At 34.8% G+C, this 20,786-nt stretch overlaps 1 protein-coding gene across 1 annotated transcript in view; it reads left to right on the top strand.

Moving 5' to 3' along the window:
• LOC109064277 (deoxynucleoside triphosphate triphosphohydrolase SAMHD1-like) overlaps positions 1 to 20,786 on the top strand; it is an 85,083-nt gene that overhangs the window by 18,859 nt on the left and 45,438 nt on the right. Inside the window, exons 5-9 of the mRNA XM_042716017.1 lie at positions 4,810 to 4,866; positions 5,228 to 5,241; positions 5,486 to 5,632; positions 8,381 to 8,481; positions 9,069 to 9,177. Coding sequence (XP_042571951.1) covers positions 4,810 to 4,866; positions 5,228 to 5,241; positions 5,486 to 5,632; positions 8,381 to 8,481; positions 9,069 to 9,177 — 428 coding nt within the window. The remainder of the gene's footprint in view (positions 1 to 4,809; positions 4,867 to 5,227; positions 5,242 to 5,485; positions 5,633 to 8,380; positions 8,482 to 9,068; positions 9,178 to 20,786) is intronic.

The following is a 20,786-nucleotide window of genomic DNA, read 5'->3' as shown; positions in this document are numbered from 1 at the left end:
GCAAGCAAGCAAAACTACTAAAGTTACTAAAGTTATTTGACGTAAGGAAAGAGAGAGAGAGAGCCAGAGCACGCACTTCTGTTGCATGATCTTGATTGCTGTTCGCTCCATTAGAACATGCATTTCGATTAAAACTAGATCATAAATATAAAACAAACAAAAAGTATAGGGGCATTCACTCTAAACAACTTTTATTTTAAACATCAAGCATACATGATTAAAGCAAAATTGAATCTAGCAGACTGTGTGAAATGCACTAGGCTATAAGTGTCTCTCATTCTGCACCAATGCAAATGTGTGCACGTTGCCTATGATTAACTTGCTTTAAAATTATGTTTTTTTTTTTTGTACATGAGTATCCGAGTACAGTGTGCATGATGCAAATTACATCACCAAAATAGTATGTGTGTACTCCTATAATGTATAGCATGTATAAAAAAGTGGTTCCCTGCATTATTTTAGGAAAAAGTTTTGTGATTACAGGATTGAGCTGCTGTTATAGCTCTAATGCACCATTAAAATGAACAGTGCAAGTAACAAAAGCTTATACAATACATTTTGACAGTTATAATTAAGTGTGGAAATAACTGAAGGAAATATCTGTTTCCTAAATGAAGCCAACTAACATGAATCTTCTTCTTCTTATTATTTTGTCTCTGTACCCAATATTTGTAAAAAAAAACAAACAAAAAAAAAAACACAAATGCTGTGAAAATACAGGTATCGGTATCGGCGAGTACCAAAAATGAAAGTATCGCTAACAGACTCGTTCTAAAAAAAAGTGGTATCGGTGCATCCCTAATAATCAGCATAACAATACATGACTTCTGTATCAAATAAATCACATTACTCTTACAGTGTAGTAGGGTTTAAATACAATATACAGTATCAACTTTCTGTGGTAATATACAATGCAATCTGGCGCTGTACTCATTACTGAATGCGCTAGCAAAGCCTTAGCACTCATTTCTCACGTTCAGTCGTGAACAGTGGACAAATACCAAAATTTCTCATAACTGAATATTAGGATTAACAAGAATAGTCTATGGAGCAGAGCAGGAACTCACAATTAGTCACAGATGCACACAATAACACACAAAAGGAGATTAATTATCCTGCTTCGGGGACAAATCTCTCTCTCGCTTCATTCTGCTGCGTCATGGCGATGATTGACAGGTGCACTAAGCCCCGCCTTTCCAACAATTTATATATGACAACATATGAAAAACTTATTTCTAGATTTTAGGATAGCAATTTTAATCTTTATCTTTAAAGTCAATAAACAAATAACCTTGCGCACCTGTGGGCTAATTCATCATATATGTGTGTGTGTATATATATATATATATACAGTGGGTACGGAAAGTATTCAGACCCCCTTAAATTTTTTTTGCAGCCATTTGCTAAAATCATTTAAGTTCATTTTTTTTTCCTCATTAATGTACACACAGCACCCCATATTGACAGAAAAACACAGAATTGTTGACATTTTTGCAGATTTATTAAAAAAGAAAAAACTGAAATATCACATGGTCCTAAGTATTCAGACCCTTTGCTGTGACACTCATATATTTAACTCAGGTGCTGTCCATTTCTTCTGATCATCCTTGAGATGGTTCTACACTTTCATTTGAGTCCAGCTGTGTTTGATTATACTGATTGGACTTGATTAGGAAAGCCACACACCTGTCTATATAAGACCTTACAGCTCACAGTGCACGTCAGAGCAAATGAGAATCATGAGGTCAAAGGAACTGCCTGAAGAGCTCAGAGACAGAATTCTGGCAAGGCACAGATCTGGCCAAGGTTACAAAAACATTTCTGCTGCACTTAAGGTTTCCAAAGAGCACAGTGGCCTCCATAATCCTTAAATGGAAGATGTTTGGGACGACCAGAAACCCTTCCTAGAGCTGGCCGTCCCCCCAAACTGAGCCATCGGGGGAGAAGAAGCCTTGGTGAGAGAGGTAAAGAAGAACCCAAAGATCACTGTGGCTGAGCTCCTGAGATGCAGTCGGGAGATGGGAGAAAGTTGTAGAAAGTCAACCATCACTGCAGCCCTCCACCAGTCGGGGCTTTATGGCAGAGTGGGCCCAACAGAAGCCTCTCCTCAGTGCAAGACACATGAAAAAACACCTGAAGGACTCCAAGATGGTGAGAAATAAGATTCTCTGGTCTGATGAGACCAAGATAGAACTTTTTGGCCTTAATTCTAAGCGGTATGTGTGGAGAAAACCAGGTACTGCTCATCACCTGTCCAATACAGTCCCAACAGTGAAGCATGGTGGGTGGCAGCATCATGCTGTTGGGGTGTTTTTCAGCTGCAGGGACAGGACGACTGGTTGCAATTGAGGGAAAGATGAATGCGGCCAAGTACAGGGATATCCTGGACGGAAACCCTCTCCATAGTGCTCAGGACCTCAGACTGGGCCGAAGGTTCACCTTCCAACAAGACAATGACCCTAAGCACACAGCTAAAATAACGAAGGAGTGGCTTCACAACAACTCTGTGACTGTTCTTGAATGGCCCAGCCAAAGCCCTGAAATAAACCCAATTGAGCATCTCTGGAGAGACCTGAAAATGGCTGTCCACCAACGTTTACCATCCAACCTGACAGAACTGGAGAGGATCTGCAAGGAGGAATGCCAGAGGATCCCCAAATCCAGGTGTGAAAAACTTGTTGCATCTTTCCCAAAAAGACTCATGGCTGTATTAGATCAAAAGGGTGCTTCTACTAAATACTGAGCAAAGGGTCTGAATACTTCAGTTTTTATTTTTTAATAAATCTGCAAAAATGTCAACAATTCTGTGTTTTTCTGTCAATATGGGGTGCTGTGTGTACATTAATGAGGAAAAAAAATGAACTTAAATGAAAAGATTTTAGCAAATGGCTGCAATATAACAAAGAGTGAAAAATGTAAGGGGGTCTGAATACTTTCCGTACCCACTGTATGTATATTATATTTACAAAAACAATAGTTTGAAGCCAACATCACTTTGGAATATTGTTATTGCTATTTTTGATATACACCTAGGTAATAGCAAAAATACACAGAATAATGGGAGGGATTGGACAGGGCCACACCAACCAATCTTTCAAATTGTTTTGCTTAATCTCATACTAAGTAAGGACATACTTTATATTAGGTGGCCTTAACTACTATGTACTTGCATCAAAATATAAGTGCAATGTACTTATTGTGGTCATATTGTATTGCAAAACTTTTTTAAGGGTGGGTTAAGGTATAAGGGATGGGTCAACAGTGTAATTATAAATGTAATTACAGAAATTAAGTACAGAGGTATTTTAAAAATAAAAGTACAACCATCAGTAAAACATGTATGTACACAATAAGTCCATTGTACCAAATGATTCATTTAAATGTAAGTACACAAGGCCACATAATATAAAGTGGGACCCAAAATAATATGTAGAAAAAAACGAAAAAAAAAAAACAAACAAACAAACAAACAAACAAACAAACAAACAATGTTTTATCAAACCTACACTGACTATCAAACCAAAAATAGAAAACGTGGCACCTTCCCCTAATCTAAAATATTTATATAGAGATGCTTCATTTTCCATGTATTGTAATGTACTGTATGTAATGTAATGACTAATAACACAAAATTAAGGCAAAAATATCAAACGCAATCGATTCACATAGTTTGTAACGAACTGACTAACTAGCTAAATAACTAAGACCGCAACTAATCAAAATCACAGCACACGTCAAAAATGGATGCCATTTTTGCATTGACGTGTTATTTTTATAATTCCACGGGCTTTCGGTTGCTATCACAAATCACTCGACGACAACACGCTGGACCCACCCCTCTTGGATGATTGACAAAAGAAGAAACCAATCAAGACATCACCTTTGAAAATAAAAAGTGAAAGTAAAAATGGAGAGCAAAAAAACAGCACCAAAGAGGAAAGCAATATAAAATAAATAAATAAATTCCACACGTCACATTTAGGGATGGAAACATTTCCTAAGAATTAAACTTTTTATTAAGTGACAGAAAATCATTATTATAAAAAAAAAAAAACCTGGTCGTTACTCAACAGACTGGCCACAGTTATATGGCCACAAATATGACAGTTCATTCTTTTGACAGTATAACAGTTCACAGCCCCTCTGTCCAGCTTGGAATATGTTTGTTTTTTATTCCCAGTCAATAGGTGTTAGTATGTAATTTTGGGAAGATTATTGTTATGTTAATCTCTCTCTTCGAACTGTTGCCTTCTGGTCTGCACTACAGAGCACTGACCACCAGAACAGCCAGACACAAGATCATTTTTTTCTTCTTTCTTTTTTCTTTCACAGGCTATATTCAGCCTGAGCAATTAAAAGTTTCATAACTATACATTTTCATCATAAATGACATATTTATACAGAGTCCGAAATTTGTACATTTGTAACTGCACTCTTCTAAATAACATATCTGTACATTCATTTAAACAATTACACTTTTTTTCTATGCTTCTATGCACTATGTCTGTACTTTCTTCTGCACTTGAAGCTTCTGTTGTCAAGTTAGATTCCTTGTGTGTGTAAACATACTTGGTAATTAAGCTCTTTCTGACTTCTGACTTTTAAGGGTTTATAGTAAACCATGTCTCTTTTTTAATTTGTATTTTATTATTATTATTATTATTATTAATAGTAATAATAATAATAATAAAATATGGATGTGTATCTCTCATTTAACAAACATGAATGAACACATTTGAGCTTAAATGTCAAATCATTTATCAGCTGTCCATATAGTAAATGCATGTGTTACATTTTTGGTCTTGTCAGGTCATGGTCCATTCTCTCATTTGTTTGATGGCATGTTCATCCCTGAAGTCCAGCCTGGTAAGAGTTTTCTCATTTCATTCATTTTAATGTTGGTGCTGAGTTGTGCATGTAAGTAAACAATAATTAATACTATTTTTGTTTCATTATTGTAGCTGCTGAATGTTTTTACAACACAAATTCCATTATTTCTAAACCATGACTTCCTTACAAGCAAGGCAAATTTGGAGAGTAATGGGAAAGAGTTATTTATATAAATACATAATACATTATGAATCTCAAATCATACTGAAAGATCTTTAGACATCAGTCCCATCTTTCCCTTATGAATGTCACGGGGTTGGCACACAAGTGAATTTATGATTTATGTATTTTTAAAACCTGCGTGACATAATCCCTAAAATGTCTTTTCATTTCTCAGATAACAAATGGCAGGTAAGCATCATTATTATCTTATAAGGATCACTTATTATATTATATCATTTTTCTGATACACATGTATTTCACAGTCATTGAGCTAGATATTATAGAGAAACTAAAAATTTACAATAGACACAAATTGTTTTCATTTGGCTTTTACCTTTTTAAGTCAATATAAATTTATAATCTGAAAAAACTACTCTTTAGTATGAATGTGTGCAGTTTCTTTATACTGTATTTTTATGTTGATCTTCTGAAGCATGAGCAGGCGTCTGTTCAGATGTTTCACTGCATGAGAAAGAAGAATGGACTGGACAAAATGATGAAGGACTATGAACTGAATCTAAAAAAAGACATCATCTTCATTGAGGAATTAATTCAGGGACGCAAAACTTCAGATAGTCCGGTAAAAACATGTTGAATGTGATTTTTCAGTCTTTATCATGATACAGCTGTAGGGATGCACCCAATGATTGGCAACCAAAATTATTCGGGCCGCGATAGCAAAAAAAAAAGCTCTTTCGGTGTTCAAATAAGTGAAAAGACAGAATAAATTGAACTGAACAATGATGTGACACGATTAAATAGCAACCAGAGTAGAGTTTAGAGGAGCGCACTCTTTGTAATGCCCAAACATGTCATCAGTGTGGAAGCATTTCAAAAAGTGTCTGAGAAAGAGGCAAAAATCATTACAAGCACTGACAGCAAAAGACTGTTTAGTACTGCATCTCATGTCTCCAATGAGAAGGGGAAGGGGTGGTTGTTGCTGGTTACTGTGATTGAAATTGCGAAATGGCCTTAAAGGGGTAATATGACATTGCTAAAAATAACATTATTTTGTGTATTTGGTATAATGCAATGTGTTTATGCAATTTAAGGTTCAAAATAATGTACATTATTGCTACATTTACATACCATTTAGCAGACACTTTTATCCAAAACAACTTACAGTGCATCCAGGCTATACATTTTATTTTTTTACCAGTATGTGTGTTCCCTGGGAATTGAACCCACGGCCTTTTGCACTGCTAACACAATGCTCTACCACTGAGCCACAGGAACTTGTTGCTCCTCTATGCCCCACCTTACTGAAATGCGTCGATTTTTACAATTTTTACAGCTATCCAGTGTGTTGAATGCCTCAAGCGTGTGATGGAAATTTTATTCCCTTACCATACAGTGAAGCCATCTCCCGGCACCAACAAGACAAACCCAATAAAACACAATTACAAACAAGGCATTTGTTGCATCATCCAGTATGGACATAATTACTGATTATAATGACTAATACTGTCTTATGTTGCATAGCCGCATAAACATAAAACCATGTCTGCATTTGTGATCTGAGAAACGACAAACAAGAAGCGCTACTCTACACTGCTCAAAACTCGCGTTTGAATCATCATTGGCAAATTCTTTAAATATGTAAACGTACTTACAGACTGTGAATCAGAAGCGCCAGACTGTCATTGCAAAGTTGGAATTGCCACATTTTATAGAAACAGCCTTTGTGCACAGAAGCATTGTAGGCTACTGGTTCAGGAAACAGTCCTCGTCCTCCGTAGAAAGCTCTGCACACATCTGAATATTTGGGTTGAACTGTTCTGGAACAATGTTGTAAATACAACTTAACCACTGATTTCTAGTCATGTCCTATTTTGGAAGAACTAACAAAAGTAGTTTCGATTTCACAACAAAACACACAGCGTCTCAATAAAAGTTATGCCTTCTTTCTTTGCGTGAACATTTGGCCAGCGTTATGCAAATCTTCCCACATAGTGACGTAGGTGGGGGCGTGTTTTTAACGAGCCGTTTTAGGAACACAGTAAAATCCCCAGAGTTAAATGAACTCTGCTTGGAGTACATATCGTCCCAATCTACAGAGTGTTAAAGTAACACTGAAGGCGAGTTAAAGTTAATGGGATAATTAAGCAATTAATCAATTGATGAGTGAGCATTAGTAATGAAAACCTGCTGTTAACAATGTTAAAGATGAACATCATCTGTTCAGGCTTTTAGACATTAAAATGCATCACATAATCCTCAACAGTGATAACTCTGCTTCAGAGTTCATTTATCACTCGGGATTTTGCTGTGAAGGCGTAGGTTGACTCTTAACTTTATAAATAATATCTCTTCGGATTTGAGACTTTAGTCTTTGCAACTCCAAATAGAAAGAAAAAAATTGAAATCGCATCATATGTCACTTTAAACAATTAATAAATAAACTGCAGAATGTGATGTTTTCTAATACATGCACGCATTGCATGTATTCTGACAGCGCTGCCTGAGCTCACGGTGGATCTGCTTGTTAAAAAGCACCCCACCAGGAAAATCTGTGCTGAAACAATGTTACTCGTCTGTTGCTCAGTCACATTTTTAGGAATTTTTACGAGGCATGTGATAATGTGATACGTACGACAAACATCTCAAATTTGTAATGAGAATCTTTTATAAATCTGCTGTTGTCATCAAAAGAAGCACTGAGGTCTTCCTGTGGGTTTCCGCCAAAATAAAAGCTGAGAAAAAGCAAGAACTCAATCAGCATTCATAAATGTTAGTATTGTAATTTTACTGTTATTCTGTAAAATAAAATGAAAAAGTAAGACAGTAATAATGATAATAATAATTGCAAAAGCTCTGTTAATACATTTATTATAACATGCACTCATAGTGTTCAAATTGGGATCGGTGATAATAAAATAAAAATAAGGATTATTTAAATAAAATAATTATTTTCTGCTCAGCAACGCTGCATTTATTTGTACAAAAAACAAACAAAACAAAAAACACTATTTTATTAACTTAATTTTATTAATTTTGTTTAATTTTTTGATTTGTTGGTATAATGTCTGCTAGAATGTAAAAAAAAAAAAAAAAGTTCAGTGTTAAATATTTTTTAAGTGTTGTTTTGTAATTTATTTTTTTCTTTTAAAAGCAAGACAAAACAGTAAAAATCACATGTTGACTTTAATTTATGCAATGGTGAAAACAATTGGCAAAATTCATGGGGGAAAAAATATTTAAAAAACGTGTTCGGCATTTGGCCTTTAGCCCAGTGTTTCTTTTTGTCCGTTTTGGCTTTGAAATTTTCATTTTGGTGCATCCCAATACAGCAGTGTTGAAGTTGATCAAAGTATTTTCCATCTTGCAGTGGACAGCGAAGGGAAGACCTGAAGACAAATCCTTCCTGTATGAGATTGTGGCAAATAAACTAAATGGCATTGATGTGGACAAATGGGACTATTTGTCTCGGTAAGTAGTCTTTAAAGTAGTCTTTTTTGCAGTTATTGACAGCCCTGTGTTGTTTCATTTGGCTCAGTTAGTTAGGAAGTGTCTGAAAAGTCCCAGTTTTGGGTTCTGCCTCCGAAATGATCAAGAACCACATCTTGCTTACTTTTACCGTAGGCACAATATTCTAAATTTAAAGATAAGCTGTATTGCTCCATCACCTGTTTCATTAGTTTTCATTTACATTTACATTTAGGAGACACTTTTATCCAAATCAACTTACAAATAAGGAAAATAGAAGCAATCAAAATCAACAAAAGAGCAATAATATGCAAGTGCTATAACAAGTCTCAGTTAGCTTAACGCAGTACAGGTAGCAAGTTTTTTTTTTTTTTAATAAATATATAACAAATAAAAAGAAAACAAATATAAAGAATAGAAACAGAAACAGATATAGCTAGTGTTAGAAGCCTTTTTTTAAGTAAACAAGCAGTTAGAAGACAAATAGAGTGTATGTGTTAGAGGGTCAAATGTTTTTTATTGTTTTTTTAGAAAACAGACAAAATAGAATACAGAGTTCTAGAGTTAGTTTAATTGGTATTTTTGTACAGAGACTGTCATTATCTTGGAATCCCAAATGGGTTTGATCATCAGCGTCTGCTGAAATCTGCTCGGGTCTGTGAGGTGGATGGGAGGAATCATATCTGCTTCAGAGACAAGGTAAATCACTTCATTTACACCCATCACTATTTGTGTGTGATTTTGTTTAGGTTCTGTTCGAGTCTTTGCAGCATAAGACTGAAAAGTCTGCATATACTGTTTGTGTAGGTGAATAATGCTGCCCTTAGTAAACTTGGTGGTATATGTAATAGACTTTGCGGTAATGTAAAGTACAGTATGTATTAATGAGCTCATAAAACATGCCAGAAAAAAAGAGGCTGATCCATTTACAGAAGTTTGTTCAAGTCAAAAATCACAGAAAAGCATAAGTTAAAAGGTCCAAAAAACAAACAGACAATCCATTGGGAGACAACGCAAATCAAAAGACAATAAGGCATATGGTTTTTTAAAGTTCCAATCAGTAAATCAAATCATCAATTATTATACAAATTTCACTTTAATTGTCATTCATGTCATCTAGTACTACTCTTATGTAATGGATCACAAACCTTTATAATAAAAGTACTGTGACTCTTTTTATTTATTACTACTAAATGCACTATTCTGTGATTAATATTCTATTTCTTTGGCTCAGTCTCTGCTCTAGTCCGTGTCTCTCTGCTTCTCTCACAGGTGGCAGATAACATTTATGGCATGTTTCACACCAGATACACTCTTCATCGTCAGGCTCTTCAGCACAAGATCGGCTACATCATTGACGTCAAGTGGGTTTTGTGTGAAAGAGAACATTTATTTATTATATTCAGTCTTTATGCATTACAGCATTTCCCCAGATTTTACTGCATGTTACATGTGTATACATGTTTCTCTTTGTACATAAGGATTAAGGAAGCTCTTGTAAAAGCTAATGACAAGCTGAGTCCAGATCAAAAGATCTCAGATGCCATAGACGATATACTAGAGTACACCAAACTCACAGGTCAGAGAAAGCATGGGCACAAATCAAGAGAAACTATTATTTAAATGATTTTGAGTTTTGGATTAAATGACAGGTTAATTTTTGACATCCATGGGTCCATATGCATTCTAAATATTATGCCCTTTGCATGCTGAAAATTTAAAATTCAATGAGCCATCTCCCCTGTCCTTTAACAGATCACATCTTCGATCAGATCCTGAACCAGTCAGACTCAAATCCAGATCTGGCTGAAGCCCGAAGCATTCTGGAGGACGTTGTCAACAGACGGCTGCCAAAGTTTGTGGGAGAGGCCCGACTGAAGGAAAAGGATTTAAAGGTATCTTACTGGCCCAATATACAGTAACACATTTACTTTGTGCAAAAATTACCACATATGTATTAACACGTCCTATTAGTCTTCATAATCTGCTTGGCAGGGAACCAGATAATAAAGTGTTTATTATGACACATTCTTCACAAATAGCACCATTATGTGGCCTTCACTTGTGAATGATCTGCTGTGAGAGAGAGTCAGATCACACAGGAGGATAAGCTATATGTTACTGAAGATAAAAATTGCTTAATATTATTTCTCCTCGGTGTCTGTTTAATTTTCTGAATGTCATTTACTCTAGTATTTGCACATATATTTCTGAATCTTTTAGGAAAAACTGAAGGCCAGTTTGAAAGATCAGTCTGATAAAGCCTCCAGGATTAAACTGTATCAGGTATTCATTCTCACTCATTTCAAACATTATGAATTTCTCAAATCTACATGTATTATCTATTGTTGTTATAAAAACAAATGGTTTTTATGTCTGCTGATGTGTGAGGCAGAATTAGTCACGTCAAATAAAGTGTTAATTTTGATGAATACTAAATATCTAAATTAACATTTAAAACATTTGTAAATGTTTTATAACAATATACATATTTTTTTGCGACATTCACACACAAAATGTTTCCAGATTCATATTTTGTTAAATTGTAACACACCACATGACATACTACTGAAGATTTTAAAAGTCTTACATATCTTTTGCCTGTATTATTTTTCATAAAGTGTAATATTTGACTGATTTATTCTTCCAATCCTTTAGGAAGAACTGCAGAAACAATGGCGGGAAATAATCACAGACAATAAATATGTGAATGCTGAGGAATTTGACATTTATGTACGTGTCAACAGTAAAAAATAAGACAATAATTTTTTGGATTTTCCTTATCACAGTTCATTTCTCTGTGCTATCTGAAATTTCCTCTCATTCAGGTTCTTGACATGGGTTTTGGTGAAGTGGGTAAAGAACCCATTGATAATGTTCATTTCTACAGTAAGAATGAGCCAAACAAAGCCTTCAAGCTGGAGAAGTACCAGGTATGAAATCTAATTTATCTCCAATATTTACAGAACTATCAAGGATTATGTCACTGAATCTGATCTCTTATGAATCTCTAAATCTAATTTATCTCCAATATTTACAGAACTATCAAGGATTATGTCAATGGTGTATCCTTACTGAATTGAGGCTATTCAGATCTAGTTTGTAGTTTATGCTATGTAGATCTAGTTTGCACTAATTTGTAGTGCACATACCCAAATTCATTTTCTGTTTAAGTAAATAATATTCTTGTTCAGAGAAAATCTGGTTAACAGGTTTTGTTTGGTTTCTCTTGTCCCTGCAGGTCTCCAGTCTCAAACCAAAAAAGGTTTCATGAATATCTCGTGAGGGTGTACTACAAGAAAACTGATGGCAGTTATCAGAAGATCCAGCAGAAAGCAGAGAAGAGATTCCATGAGTGGTGCGAGAACAATGAGTTCATTGATTCAGGTAACTCTGCATTTCCATGCATTTGTAGTGATGTATTATTTGCATCTTCTTTGTTGTCAAGCACTTTGACATTTTGTGATGTGTATGTATGATCCCAGTGGTGCCACTGCGGGCCCCATTAGAACCATCCTCACTTTCCTTACAACTTCAAGCTCATACTTTTTATTATTTAAGCCTAATTTCATAATATTCTCTAGACATTATGATTTCCCATGGCACTGAAACTCCGTCATAGAGCTAAAGAACATATTTGGAAACATGCCAAATTATTAATTAATTACATTTGTTGTGAAATTCTGCAATTTTATATGATACGCACCAAGATCAGTGTTTTTGATGATACATTAGATGAAACAAAATAAAATATTTCTTATACCAAGATCTGAAATTATCTCCTTTTTTTATAGAAGAAGATGAGTCTGTCGGAGTGCCGTCACAAAACAATCAATCCTCAGACAAGGTAAAAGCAGAAAATATCTCTATTAAATGCCAGAGAGAAAAAATGATATCTAGGGCATTTGCGTTGTTATTTTATTATTATTATTATTAATAATATTAATAATAATAATAATAAAAATAATAATGACAATAATAATAATAATTATAATAATATGTTTCTTTGGTTATTATTATGATAATAATAATAATTATTATTATTATTATTATCAATATTTAAAACAGTTAGGTACATTTTTTCAGGATTCTTTGATAAATAGAAATATCCAAAAGATCACAATTTATCTGAAATACAGTAAATAAATTCATTTGTAACATTATACACTATACCATTCAGAATTATAAAAATTAATACTTTTATTTAGCAAGGATGCTTTAAATCTATCAAAAAAATGTATAGTTACAAAAGTTTTCTATTTCAGATAAACACTGTTCTTCTGAACTTTCTATTCATCAAAGAAACCTAAAAATATATATTCAGCTGTTTTCAACATAATAATAATAAGAAGAAATGAGCAGCAAATTAGAATTTAAAATGATTTCTGGAGGATCATGTGACTGGAGTAATGATGCTAAATATTCAGCTTTCAAAACACAGGAATAAATTACATTTTAAAATTATTTAAATAGAAAACAGTTATTTTAAATAGTAAAAATATTTCAAAATGTTACTGTTTTGCTGTACTTTGAATCATATAAATGCAGTCTTGGTGAGCAGAAGATACTTATTTTAAAAATCATTAAAAATCTAACCGTTCAAAAACTTCTGACTGGTAGTGTATATATTTATTTTCACACCTGTTAAGAAGAGAAGAATCGAGAATTGAAGCAGAGAAGATCTGAGATGTTAAAGTAAAATTTTGCTACAGTAAATTTTTGTTTAATTTAGTTGTTTATACGACCCCATTCATGGTCAGATTGAGCTGCACCCACTGCTGGTGAAGATCATTGACACTCCTCAGTTTCAGAGACTCAGACACATCAAACAGCTGGGAGGAGCATATCTGGTGTATCCTGGAGCCACTCACACTCGCTTCGAACACTCACTTGGGTAAGGAAAAAGAAAAAAAACACTTGATGTGTATACCGTACATGGTGTATCCTGGAGCCACTCACACTCGCTTCGAACACTCACTTGGGTAAGGAAAAAGAATCATAAAAACTCACCTGCCTGTATCTATCTAGTAATCCCGAAAACAATGATTGCCTTGTTCAGGTGTGTTTAATTAGGATTGGAGCTAAACTCTGCGGGACAGTGGCCTTCCAGGACCGGAGTTGCCTATCCCTGCAGTACACTGTAAAACCCGACAAGTGTTTTAGTTACTGTGACTTGTCAGGTTTTACAGTGCATGTAAGTTTTAAAACTTTGCAATTAAGTAATTAAGTGATTAATTGAGTGATAATTGTGAATTAGTGATGAAAAGCTGCTGTTAACAAACAGAATTACTGAAGAAAAGAGAAACACAAGAACTACTACAACTGACTTCAGACACAGCCTTAGATAAAATAAACTGAAATAAAATACATTAAATCTCTCAAGATCTGATTAAACAACCAACCAGAGCCAACTAAAGCAAACACTGATCTCTAACATGGTTACTTTAAATGAAAACATAAATCAACATCTAAACCTTAGTTAATTCTCAATAAGATCTTCTGTAGGCGTCTGACTGAAATAAAGTCAGTCTGGTTATTAATAAGTGGAGCTGGTGATGCTGTTTGTGGGGTTGTTTAATCAGATCTTGAGAGATTTAATGTATTTTATTTCAGTTGATTTTATCTAAGGCTGTGTCTGAAGTCAGTTGTAGTTCTTGTGTTTCTCTTTTCTTCAGTAATTATGTTTGTTAACAGCAGGTGTTCATCACTAATGCTCAATTATCACTCAATTAATCACTTAATTACTTAATTGGAATGTATATCTTCTTTCAGTGTAACTCAACTGAATTAAGTTCAGAGTACTCATAACTGTTAAGTTTTAAAACTTAAATGGTTTAAGGCAATCGGTTTCCTCAAACGGTTTGAGTTAACATAACTTGTCAGGTTTTTAAGGATATCTGTTTACTCAAACGGTTTGAGTTAAGTTACTTGTCGGGTTTTACAGTGTACATGTAAATGATATAAAGCTTAATGCTTTTCATGGAAAAGTATTTAGATCTCTTGAAAACTCTCAACAAGTTTCAAACTCATATTCTTTAATCTTTTATCATTTGTAATTTGTATTTTTTTTCTATTTTAATTGTATGTATGTATATATATATATATATATATATATATATAAATATATATATATATATATATATATATATATAAATAATCAAATAATGATCAAATAATGTATAAGCTAGATTTATCCTGTCTTTTGTTTAAATGTCTTTTCTGTATGTGGATATGGCGTATTTAGCTGGACGTATGATCAAGGTTCTACAAGAGGATCAACCGAATGCTGTTGAAAAGATAAACCAGGATCTCATTGATGAAAAAGATGTCCTGTGTGTCCAAATTGCTGCTCTGTGCTACAATTTAGGTGAGTGCTGACAACATTTGTGTGCACAGTTTAGCAGAAAATATACATATGTAAAAAGTCTCATATATAAGCATAAGCAGTTAAATGGTTTGTTAAAGAACTCATGTGAGTGATGGAAACTGTTGTTTTTTTTTTTTACTTTGAAATCAAGTTTTATATCATATATTTTTCCCATTACATAAAATGTATTTAATCACAACAGTGTAAAATATGTTAATATCTTATATATATATATTTTTTTAATCTTTGAGGTCATGGTCCATTCTCTCATCTTTATGAGAAATTGCACCGTGAAGCCCTAAAGCGTGGTAAGTACCTGAACTTCTCACTTAACTGATGTCAGTATCTGTGGTCAGTTGGGTGTTCAGTATTAATTATTTAATAGTGCCATTTTAGTTGATGTTTTTATGTAAGCTTATAAAGTTTATCGTTAATTTGCAAAATATCCTTTAAAACAAAAAATCACAGTGACATTTAGCCAGTAGCAGCTATTTGACAGAGAAAGATAGACAGATATTTTAAATTGAAGTTTGAAGTTTTCTTTGATGGTTGCATTTATTTGATGTTTTCCAGAGGCAGAGGCATGTAGCAGCAGTGGAGATGGACAACAACAGGCTCAGTCAGAAGAATTCAGAAGTAAGGAGTGTGAGAGTGTGTGCACCAACTTAACCATATTTTGGGGACAATCCTCAGAAATGATCTAAATCTGCTAAAACCTGCATTTGGAAACATCTTGTCCTTGTTAAACAGTATATAATAATATGAGATGCACTGATTCCATTTTTCGTGGCTGATTCATTTGTTTGTTTGTGTGTGTGTGTGTGTGTGTGTGTTTGTGTGTGTGTGAGACCTGCCGGTACCGATTTTTGCCAATTCCGAGTTTCTTTCTAAGAGCTATAATTGACAGCTGAATAACTTACTGACTGACTAACTAAATAAATAAATCTAATGCAAAATTTTATTTTCATAATAAAATCAATAATAAAACATTACAATTCTGGATGTTCTCTCAATTACACAACTCTAAAAATAAAGTGCTCTGTGACTCTGTGAAAGATGTAGAAATAACAATTAGCTGAAAATGAGCTGCTGTATATAACAAAACAAATGTAATTTCCCACTGTATAGATGTTGATCCAGTTTTTTTTTTTCCGAACATTATTATATGTGTCATCTTTCACATCAAATTCTTACATTGTATCAGTTAATTCAGTTAAGGTGGTGATACACAGGGCAACTTTTTGAACAATGTTGCCGAGCAATGTTGAATGGGCAACAAATTTCTTTTGTGTCTCACCTGGTTGCCCATTGAGAGCAACATTGCTCAGAAACATTGCTCAAGAAGTTGCCCTGTTTATCATCAGCCTTAGAATAATAAGACACTTTAGAGTTGTAACCATTCAAATTAAATCAGTATCAACAAAATCCATCTTTGCACTGCAGAGGAAACTGAAGCTGCATCTGAAGTGGCATTACTGAATAGGTATTTGAATTTTTAATGAAACTGAGATTGATTGTTGAGTTTAATTAGGGTAATTTTAATTATTTACAATTTGTTTTTAGATTAACATGCTAAATATTTTTTTGGACATACAAATAAGATATGTTGTGAAAAATGCAATGATACTTAAATATGAAACCAAACCACCAATAGGTGGCAATTCATTCAAACAGCTGATTAATTCAGAAACTAGGGTCACTGAATCATTGACTCACTCAATTTGTTCAAAAACATGGATTCATTAGCTGTGTCCCAATTCAAAGGCTGCATCCTTTGAAGGACTTAAACTTCAAAGACCACACCTTCGAAGATCCTGAAATCTGGACCGAGGGTTGTTAAATGGGATGGTCTAGCCTACGAAGGACTGTTGTCGTCTAGCAACTGTGACAGCTGCTGTTGACATGTGGCAGCTACGTTTGTACTGGAGTTTTTATATTCAACTGCCTAAAAACAAAACAGAGTTCAAAACTTGTCTAAATATGTTCACCTTGGTCCGTTTATGTACACAATATAAAATTGCATCTTGGTAAGATATAAGTCAACATTTGAAGCACATTATCTACATACATATGTTTACATTTGTATCATTATTAGATTATTAGAGTAATTATGTGACATTTAAACCGAGGCATCGGAGCTTGTGTTGAGAATAAATGGGCATGTCAGATGAAGCCTTGATTTGAGGCTTGTTTTGTTAACATAGAAATCACATGACCAATGACAAACAAAGCCTTACTTTCTGTCCAGTCACATGAACAATTCACTTAGTGAATTGGTTCGAACCCCCAGATCTTATTCTACAAGTAAGTTTTCATTTGGACTTATTTAATAACATTTTTAAATACCCAGTCATACAAGTAATATGAAGAATACAATTTCTTTCAGGAAAATTACATATTTGCCAAGTGCAATTAATATATGTGTACATTATTCTTCAATTACACCATATTGATATTCATACTGGCATTAAATGCCACAGTTTAATGGGTAAATTAATTTATCAGGGACAGAAATTCAGCAAACACAAGCACACACACTGTTAGGCTTTTATTTGTGCACGTAACATGAATCGATCTATGGAATGTGTGGTGAATGCTTCGTCCGTCGGAGCTTCCTTCACAAGATTTTGGCTGCTTTGTTTTTTACTAACCACCAGATAGCACTGTTTTGACACTCTCGAAGCTTTGATTTTTTTTCCCGAAACAGTCAGAGGAAAGTCTCAGTGCTTCACAAGGCTTCATTTGCCCATCACAAATTATAACCCAATACTTACAAAAGTGTAATTCAGCAATTTCTCTATAAAATACTGCTTTCAATGGTGCGCAATGAATTCTGGGGTGGGTGAGGCCGCAAAGTGTCCATCTGTTGTACCCTTCATTCCCCGCGAAATGAAGGGCGCATTTGGAGGCTGCATTTGAATGAGCCTTCAAACTGGGACAGCCTTTATCACGCCACGGTGATGCTATCGCCCTTCTAATGCGCTCTTCGGAGGATGCAGCCTTTGAATTGGGATGCAACTGTTCAGTAACAAAACACACTGTGTTGCTCGGAGACACTCAACAGTTCTGCTGTGGCAAGATTGGAATTATTTTGTTTGCGAAATTGAACAAAAATTATCGTCTAAAATTTAAGTCACTTAATTTTAACTTCTTTTTTTTTGAACAACTATTGTATAAAATCAAAAAGTGACACTGCAGTCATGCTGATATTCAGGAAAACTTGGTCATGTAATGTTGCTTACTTGTGTGTATGTATATATATATATATATATATATATATATATATATATATATATATGACTGAGTTTGACATTCAAACGTTAGCATATTGTGAAAAAGTTCATTATTTTCCATAATGTAATGATAAAAAATTAAACTTTCATATATTTTAGATTCATTGCACACCAACTGAAATATTTCAGGTCTTTTATTGTTTTAATACTGATGATTTTGGCATACAGCTCATGAAAACCCAAAATTCCTATCTCAAAAAAATTAGCATATCATGAAAAGGTTCTCTAAACGAGCTATTAACCTAATCATCTGAATCAACTAATTAACTCTCTTAAACACCTGCAAAAGATTCCTGAGGCTTTTAAAAACTCCCAGCCTGGTTCAATACTCAAAACCGCAATCATGGGTAAGACTGCCGACCTGACTGCTTTCCAGAAGGCCATCATTGACACCCTCAAGCAAGAGGGTAAGACACAGAAAGAAATTTCTGAACGAATAGGCTGTTCCCAGAGTGCTGTATCAAGGCACCTCAGTGGGAAGTCTGTGGGAAGGAAAAAGTGTGGCAAAAAACGCTGCACAACGAGAAGAGGTGACCGGACCCTGAGGAAGATTGTGGAGAAGGACCGATTCCAGACCTTGGGGGACCTCAGAGCCAGAGCCACCGTGCACAGGCGTGTGCTTTTGAACCAGAAACAGCGGCAGAAGCGCCTGACCTGGGCTACAGAGAAGCAGCACCGGACTGTTGCTCAGTGGTCCAAAGTACTTTTTTCGGATAAAAGCAAATTTTGCATGTCATTCGGAAATCAAGGTGCCAGAGTCTGGAGGAAGACTGGGGAGAAGGAAATGCCAAAATGCCTGAAGTCAAGTACCCACAGTCAGTGATGGTCTGGGGTGCCATGTCAGCTGCTGGTGTTGGTCCACTGTGTTTTATCAAGGGCAGGGTCAATGCAGCTAGCTATCAGGAGATTTTGGAGCACTTCATGCTTCCATCTGCTGAAAAGCGTTATGGAGTTGAAGATTTAGTTTTTCAGCACGACCTGGCACCTGCTCACAGTGCCAAAACCACTGGTAAATGGTTTACTGACCATGGTATTACTGTTCTCAATTGGCCTGCCAACTCTCCTGACCTGAACCCCATAGTGAATCTGTGGGATATTGTGAAGAGAAAGTTGAGAGACGCAAGACCCAGCACTCTGGATGAGCTTAAGGCCGCTATCGAAGCATCCTGGGCCTCAATAACACCTCAGCAGTGCCACAGGCTGATTGCCTCCATGCCACGCCGCATTGAAGCAGTCATTTCTGCAAAAGGATTCCCGACCAAGTATTGAGTGCATAACTGAACATAATTATTTGAAGGTTGACTTTTTTTGTATTAAAAACACTTTTCTTTATATTGGTCGGATGAAATATGCTAATTTTTTGAGATAGGAATTTTGGGTTTTCATGAGCTGTATGCCAAAATCATCAGTATTAAAACAATAAAAGACCTGAAATATTTCAGTTGGTGTGGAATGAATCTAAAATATATGAAAGTTTAATTTTTATCATTACATTATGGAAAATAATGAACTTTTTCACAATATGCTAATTTTTTGAGAAGGACCTGTATATCCCCCTACAACATTCTGTAAGTTACTTTGTGTGTGCTGTTGTGCTCATTTGATTTGATTTCTGACACAACATTATTACTGTCAATACATTATCAGTCACCATTGATAACGTGCAATAAAATCAGAATAATTCTCGACCAAAAATGTTTAGTATTTACATGAGGATGTGACTGTGAGCATGGCTGTGATGTCATTGCCTGCGCTGCTGGCAACAAAACAGACTGGCTTAGCTTTGTAAGGGAAACAGGTCAAATTAGCTCAAAGGGAATCATTTAAGATTTTAAAGGGAATTTGAACAGAATCACTGTTTCACGGCTGATCACTGAAACGGCCAGCGATTCACTGTACGAGCCGTATAACATCAAATCTGCGCTGGATATTAATATCCAAAGTATAGTGAAAACACTATTAATTAGCACAATAACAAGATCGGCAGTTTAAGACATTAACTTGTAAGCAGAAAACACAAGATACTTCTCTTTTCAATATGAAAAAAGGCTTTATTGGATAAATCTAAGACATATAAACTAATCTAACACATAAGCACACGCACTCACACACTTAAACATGAATATGAATACTTATTCAATAGCTATTAAAAAGACATACACAGTAATTGATTAGAAACATGATAGTCAAATGTGTGGGTTTCATAAATGATAGGGAGTTAAGCAATGGACTGATATTCCTTTAGAAGTCTTTTTGTGTTCTTCTGTACAAGACAGTTTCTCTGCTTTTCTTTGACATAAGGATGTTCTGTGGAAACCAGAGGTTAAAAGGTCCCCTTAGGAATTTCAGTCTGGTTCTGCTAGGTGAGAGAAGTCAATCAAACGATCTTGTTTACTCTCATGGGTTTACATGTGATGGTCAGGCTGTGCATCTCTTTGACCAGCAATCTTGATTATTTGCCCCAAATCTGACAATCTCTTTTCCGAATTGAAATTGTCAGTAATTGTTCTAATGGTGTAAATGTTGAAAGCTGTTCTGTTAAAGAGTTGGTTGGTTAGTGGACTTGCTTCTGACTTGTTGCACTAGGAACTGATTTACAACATCCTGTTGCCTTTCTGAGGAATTTGGCTCCTCATGTTTCAACCATG

Source organism: Cyprinus carpio, chromosome B1, assembly GCF_018340385.1.
Source record: "Cyprinus carpio isolate SPL01 chromosome B1, ASM1834038v1, whole genome shotgun sequence".
In the NCBI taxonomy this organism is placed as follows: domain Eukaryota; kingdom Metazoa; phylum Chordata; class Actinopteri; order Cypriniformes; family Cyprinidae; genus Cyprinus; species Cyprinus carpio.
Note: the sequence above shows the minus strand (reverse complement) of the source record. Positions and strands in the feature narration are given on the sequence as shown.